Raw genomic sequence first — 7,500 nt, forward strand, 5'->3', positions numbered from 1 at the left:
TAATCCAACATATAGAACACAATATATAGAAGATAATAATAACAGGACACTGATGCTGTCTGATTTTAAACACATGACAAAGGAGGAAGAGAAAGAGGATGAGGAGGTAGAAAAGAGTAGAAAGAGGAAGAAGAGGAAGAGGAAGAGGAAGAGGAAGAGGAAGAGGAGGAGAGGAGAAGAGAGAGAGAGAGAGAGAGAGAGGAGAAGAGAGAGAGAGAGAGAGAGAGAGAGAGAGAGAGAGAGAGAGAGAGAGAGAGAGAGAGAGAGAGAGAGAGAGAGAGAGGAGAGAGAGAGAGAGAGAAGGAGAAAGAGAGAGAGAGGAGAAAGAGAGAGAGAGGAGAAAGAGAGAGAGAGGAGAAAGAGAGAGAGGAGAAAGAGAGAGAGAGGAGGAGAGAGAGAGAGGAGTAAGTTAAGTAAGAGAAACAGAAAAGGAGAAAATACAAAAGCAAGGAAAATTAAGAAAACACATAGGTTAACCCATTTCAACCGAGAATGGCATGTACATACACACCTTAGCCAATGTGAATATAATTTATTTATTGTTTACACTTAGATCGCTCTACATATGCTTAGTCACAAGGAATTAACCGGCAGTGCTACCCCTCTCACCTGTTTACCCTTTTCCTTGCTTTTTAGAAACATTTTATCTCGTTTTGCTATAAGTACTGTTAATAAAAAAAATTTAAAAACCATAACATAAATCATAACAACAGCATCAACATTACTAGCAGAAGAAGAACAAGAAGAAGAACAAGAAGGATAATAAGAGGAACAAGAACAAGAATAACAAGAACAAACAGAACAAGAAGAAAATCAAATAAAGGGCAAATCAGGTGAGGTCATGTAGGCCTACAAACCAAACAAAAATTACAGTGGACAGAACGTGTCCCCAGCGGCAATGGCTTAATCGGGTGTTGTGTCCCCCTCCCCCCTCCTCCCCTAATAACCTAAGCAGCTAGTACCTCACTTCCACCCCTTTACCCCCAGCCATCAACCCACCTTAGACCACCCCGTCTCTTCCTCTCTCAATAAACAACAGATGCTTCAATTCTTGCTTTATTCATAAGGCATAAATAGGTGTCATTTTGAAAGGTAATAATAATAATACTATGGTATTTAAGGCCATTTCAATGAAACTTTGGTGATGGGAAGGACTCGTTTTCAAGGGAATTATATACATTTAGTGCAGCATGATGTACGGCAAAACTAAAGGCAACTTTATGATAATTATGATTCCTAATTGGACAAAAAAAAATATATATATATATATATATACATATATATATATATGTATAAATACAAAGTAAGTAAGAGATGGGAAAAGACAATATTAATTATAACTTCCTTTTGTGGAGGGGGAGTAGGAATTAACAGAATATTACTTAACAGACCTACTACTAATAGTAAAAAAATGGGAATGATATAATTACAACCAATGTCTCTTTTTCTTTTTTCTTCACATTTTATTCACTGGTACTATATCACATAAAACAATGTATTCAAAATGTCAACAATAATTTACTCCTCTTGTCAATTGCAAAATATATGATTATTCACTGTTCCACAGTTTCGACCTCTGATAAGATGGAACGCTTACAAATTACATTACATCAAAAATTAGAAGAGATAACTATATTTACTCTGTAATCTGATAAATACATTTACTCCTTCAGTTACAAATTGTGAATTTGTGAAGAAAAGGAAAAGTTTTGAGTACATTAATATCTGGAAAATAAAGCAATAGATATCTGAAAATTCTAATGATATTAAAAATCTGCTCCTTTTCCCCCTCCTTTACCTTAATGTATCATTATAATACAAAGTAACACCAAATGAGACAATTTTGTTTGTGGACTGATTCTTTCTTACTATATACATTACCCAATTTCTTTCACTGGTGGCTAACAAACACAAATATTCAACACAGAGGAAATAAAATATTCATCATTCAGCAGGATTTAACACTGGTGCAAATGTCCAACTAAAGAACATTAACAAGAACTGAAGCTAAAGGTCATTACAACGCTGACACATGATTGCTGCTGTGTAGACTGTCAAAAGTGTGCACACAAACATGAGCACTTTTATCAAAATATAAAGAATGGTTAGTTAGTACTTGTAGTACTGGACTGTGCATTTCTAAAAAAAAAAAAAAAAAAAAAAAAAAAAAAAAAAAAGTTAAATACAGTATAAAACTAACCAAAACAAAACAAAAATCATACAACACATGTAATTGCTTTAGTGAAAGAATACGAGTTGAACCATGAAAACTAATGTTTTAATTATGAAAAAATCAAATTTCCTTTTTTTAAGCAGATTCATGGCCATTTTTTCAGCAGATTCACAGCTATTAACACTGGCAACACCATGCCAAAGCCACCCATATTTTCTTGTTTTATGACATACACCAGTCCCACATTTCCATGCATAATGTTCTTTGTGTTTTGCAACTCTGAGACTAAGATGTTTTCAGGATTACAACATTCATTGCAATAACTTCAGGGATTTATTTAGTACTTAAATTAAGATGGAAACATACATGTTGTAAACATAATATTGCATTCTATCACCACAAAACTGAACAATTCTGTGTGAATGATTCGTGTGAATGTTTGAGTGAGTGGGTGAGTGGGTGAGTGAGTGAGTGAGAGTGTGTGTATGTGCACATGCATTAGTATGCACACATAAATCTGAATAAATCCTATAATCTGCACACATCCAAATAATCTATTTGCAAGATGTGCTGACGAGGTATAAAACTCTATAAAAAAATTAAAACATAACATATGGACAATTAAAAAATAAAGTTTCATGCAGGTGATAGTTTTTTTCCAATAGTAAAGCATTTACCTTTACTTTTTCCTTTCCTATTCCTTTAGTCAAGCAGAAATCTACAAGACCATCACTTAACAGTAAATGACTTGAGAGAGAGAGAGAGAGAGAGAGAGAGAGAGAGAGAGAGAGAGAGAGAGAGAGAGAGAGAGAGAGAGAGAAAAAGAGAGAGAGAGAGAGAGAGAGAGAGAGAGAGAGAGAGAGAGAGATTAAAGAAGCACGAATCAAATGTGCTACAGTTTGCTTCTCATTACAGACTGCATGTACCAAGCCACATTACCCAAAACTTGTGTTTAGCTTGTCAAATTTGTTCCTTCATATCATCTGTCTTGTTCAAATTAAAAGTGGGGCCAAATTTCCTATAAAGGTAGACTTTCCACCTCCCCCATCTCTGTTACTGGGTCGTCGTCTATCGTGTAGCTAAGCATCACCTTCAGGGATACGTTGAGCTGTACGATGGAGAAAAAAAAAGGGGTGAGTCAAGTTACATGAAAAGAGAAGAGTCTGTGATGTGCAGGAAGGACCACAGAGAGGTAACAGCATGTATTATTATTTAGAATGGATTAACAATGGTGCTGTTGTACACATGGTCTTGCCAAATGTGCCCCATGATCTGGCATAGGAACTCGTTACAAAAAGCATCAAGACAAGACTCCAAGGCACTAGATAGCATCCAGGTTTCACTTCCATAGAGCAAAACTGTCAGTATCAATGCCTTGAAGACATGTAGCTTGGTCCTTCTGCATAAGCAACATCTATCTCCAATGCCAGACCAATCATGGAATTGATTGTATGTTCTTTTTTAATGTTTTCATTACTCTATGTATATATTGTTTTTTTGTGTACTTTTACGTATTTGTAATTTTGTTTATAAACTTATAGTTCAGAACCAAACACGTTTATCTATCATTGTCTAACTGACTTTTTCAATGGTTCTTTTTGAAAGCACTGATGATGGTCTAGCTTTTGCCTTCGAAACATTTAATAAACAGGAAATTCTTCAAGACTGTGTTAGTCCACCTCTTCATATTTATGATACAACGCCTGAGTGGCAAACCTATCACGGAGTATATATATATATATTTATATATATATATATATATATATATATATATATATATATATATATATAATATATATATACATATATATATGTATATATATGTATATATGTACATATATATATATATATATATATACATATATATATGTATCTAAATTTATGTATGTAGATATATGTATGCATATGTATATATATGTATACATATACATGTATATATGTATGTATATATATATATATATGTATGTATGTATGCATGTGTGTATAGGTATGTATATACATTTGTTTATACACATGTATATAAATATATGCGCGCGCACGCACGCACGCACGCACGCACGTACGCACACACACACACACGATCCCTCCACATAAAACGTAATATTACAACTGAGCAACCAATATATTTAGAGAAAAGACAGGGTAAATGGAAACAGAGGGGAAGTAGCAATACCAATAAGGAGAATAACTATAAAAGAAATGGAAGTAAAGTAAGGGCAATTCACGTCAAAACAGATGGTGGTGAATACAGTAATAACCACAGTATATATGCCACCTCATATATCATACTGATCAGTAGAAAATTACCAAAAACTTTTTAAAAATAGCAAACTGCTAAAAAAGATAATCACAGCCCAGTGGATCGAGCTACTTGACATCAACATACTGTACAAAAAATCAGATACACTTAAAGGAATAATAAAGGTTAAGATGAATAGTGACATGCAGATGAACAGTTGGGAGTCACTTACTTTGTTTGGGTTTGCGATGAGCATTATCTGCGTTATGGCTGGAGGAGGCAAGAAGGGACTAAAGGCAGCTAATTCCGTTGAGGAGGGGGGCTGTAACCGCACCTTGCAACCCTGGAATGGGATAGGGAAGTGTATGTGTGTAGAGGAAGTAGAAATAGACAGAAATGTACTTCACATGTGGAGGAGCTTTGGAGCACAAGGAGAAATACAAATGAAGTAGAAACGGATAAGAACAGTAGATGAGTAGATATGAAGATGTAGATGAGGAGATGAGAGGAAACTGATAAGCCAAGGTGTAGAAATAGGTATGTACAGAAGACAAATAAAAGTATGAAAGATAAGCTTATAAGAAAATAGATTACTAGATATGTCAAAACAAATAAGCCGGTGAATAGAAAAAGAAAAGTAGATGATTATACAAGCAGGGAATGGATAAATGATGATGATGATGATGATAATGATGATGATGATGATAATGATGATGATGATGATGATAATGATAATGATGATAATGATAATGATAATGATAATGATAATAAGGATAATGATAATAAGGATAATGATAATAACGATAATGATAATAATAATAAAATATAATAAAATATATAATAATAAAATATATAATAATAATAATAATAATAACAATAATAATAATAATAATGATAAACAAAGAGCATGGAATGGAAGTGGATGACAAGAAATATTTATAGATGAGGTAGGAAGTTGATAAGAGAAACAAGATAAGCTGTTATACAGATGAAACAAACAAACAAAAGAGATAAATAGATGAGGAGATAGACAAGGAGATGAAAAGAAATAGATAAAAAAAAATAAACAGATAAACAGAGAAAGGTACCATGAGTTAATGATAATGATGGTGATATTGATAATGAAAAAAAAAATCTCTACCTTGCATCACTGAAGAAGGTACAAAAGAAAATTAGCAATATCAAGATAAGAATTGTTAAATAACTTCTTTTGCCCTGTGAAGCAAAAGCAATTTTTATTTTGTATTATGCAAACTTAATGCATTATTTAAATATGTACTATGTATAAGAATTATGGAATTAGGATTTTCTTTTAGTTGATGATGGACCCTAATGCTTTTAGTTTGAATATAGTATTACACAAACTTATCTTTTCATTTCTCATTTTACACCACAAACCTATCATGTCAGCTGTTGTGTTACCTTTGGTACAACACCCTGAAGCACATAATTGGAGATAGGCTGTGCACTGCGAGACATAGTAGACACCACAACAACTGAAACATCATCTCTAGGCTGGTTTTCAGTAAAGTGTATTGTCATGGTGATATCGTTGCTCTCTAGGACTGTGACTGAACCTTGCTTCCCTGAAAATTGAGAATGTTAATAAGATTACAAAACATTGCTTTAACATCTTTTTTCAACCTTTTCCCTATTAGTAGACATTATTCTGATTTTTAAAAACATATATTTCTAAATTTCATTTACAATTCACTGCTACAGCCGAGATTTTTTTCTGCACATACTTTCTACTCTCTCAATGTATATCATTTAGACATTCAAGTACTTCACTATCATAACATATTTTTCTCATTCCCTTTTCAATCCTTCTCTCTCACTCATCACATAAGACCTACCTGGTTTGATGTCTTCCAGGCTAACTTTGAGGTCTGTCATGGGTTTCACCTCCATGAATTGCGGTTTTGAGGGAGCACTGCTTCTAGGTTTGGCCTCCACATTGATGGTACTTTTAATATTGTTCGAGGGCTTTGCCACAACTGGTGGCACCTTATCAGGCGTTGTGCTTTCCACTACACTATCATCTTGAGCACACAACAGACTACTATCATCCAGTAAACTCACTTTCTCAATACTACTTGTGGAATTTCTGGGCTCGCTTACTGGTGTCAACCCGACACCAATGTCCCCACTTAGCAAGTCGACACCCGCCAGGGGGTCTGACACATTCTCACCACCAGAAGAGGTGGAGGAGTTAAGCACTGCTGACTTGGCTCCTAGCAGGGGGAGGTTAGAGTCCTTGGGGAAGAGGGGCTGAGATGTCGAAATGGGGGGGCTTGCATGGGTGTGCTGCTGCTGCTGCTTCATCTGGTTCATGGACAATTTTTCCTGTGCCTTGAACTGCACCTGCACAGGCACATTGGCAGGTAGGTTCTGCTTGATGAGGGTCGTGCCAAGGAGGTCAAGGTCATCCAGGGGGTCTGCGCGGTCCTCAGGCATCTCACTGCTGGCCTTGTCACCTACAACAACAACAACCAATGCAACCAAGTCCTAAATCTAACAAAGTCTTTTACCTCATAAGAACTGTTCCTTAAAATATGATGGATTATTTTCCAGTAATATTATCTATAGCTACCTTTGCTCTTATTCTACATTAGTTACTCTTATATATAGTTGCCTCAAGAAGTTCTTACACCATATGAGGAAATTCCTATCAAAATTTGTCATAGTCACATAGTGGCTTAATCCTCTAAGCATAAGTGGGCCTTTGCCCTGAAATGACAGATAGGAGTGACAAGGGTGTATGCCTCACATCAAATTGGTAGGCAATATTAGGCACACTGTAAAAGAATTTAAAAATCACTTTTTTTTTTTTTTTTTTTTTTTTTGGGGTGGGGGGTGGGGGGGTAGTTTTCAATGCTGTAACTACAAAATAATATATAGCTTTATCAATTTCATAGCCAAGTGATTGAGGAGTGAAATTTTAGCATATCAAAAAGTCAGTTAGAGGTTATGGTCTGTCTATCACTAATAACTGTAATGCCTAATGCCTGCCTCACAGTGTTTGATTCTCTCTGGGGCGAATGCTAGAGGGAAATCAGCAGAAAAAAATTTACAATGAAGGTATGAA

At 35.0% G+C, this 7,500-nt stretch overlaps 1 protein-coding gene across 1 annotated transcript in view; it reads right to left on the reverse strand.

Annotated features, from left to right (window-relative positions):
* Nucleotides 1-2,492: 2,492 nt before the first annotated feature.
* LOC119568358 (ADP-ribosylation factor-binding protein GGA1-like) overlaps nucleotides 2,493-7,500 on the reverse strand; it is a 12,498-nt gene continuing 7,490 nt past the window's right edge. Inside the window, exons 8-11 of the mRNA XM_037916818.1 lie at nucleotides 6,269-6,889; nucleotides 5,835-5,998; nucleotides 4,645-4,755; nucleotides 2,493-3,281 (exon numbers count right to left, since the gene is read on the reverse strand). Of these exons, the coding sequence (XP_037772746.1) occupies nucleotides 3,192-3,281; nucleotides 4,645-4,755; nucleotides 5,835-5,998; nucleotides 6,269-6,889 (986 nt within the window). The 3' untranslated portion in view covers nucleotides 2,493-3,191. The remainder of the gene's footprint in view (nucleotides 3,282-4,644; nucleotides 4,756-5,834; nucleotides 5,999-6,268; nucleotides 6,890-7,500) is intronic.

The sequence above is a fragment of the Penaeus monodon genome, chromosome 43, assembly GCF_015228065.2.
Source record: "Penaeus monodon isolate SGIC_2016 chromosome 43, NSTDA_Pmon_1, whole genome shotgun sequence".
NCBI classification, from domain to species: domain Eukaryota; kingdom Metazoa; phylum Arthropoda; class Malacostraca; order Decapoda; family Penaeidae; genus Penaeus; species Penaeus monodon.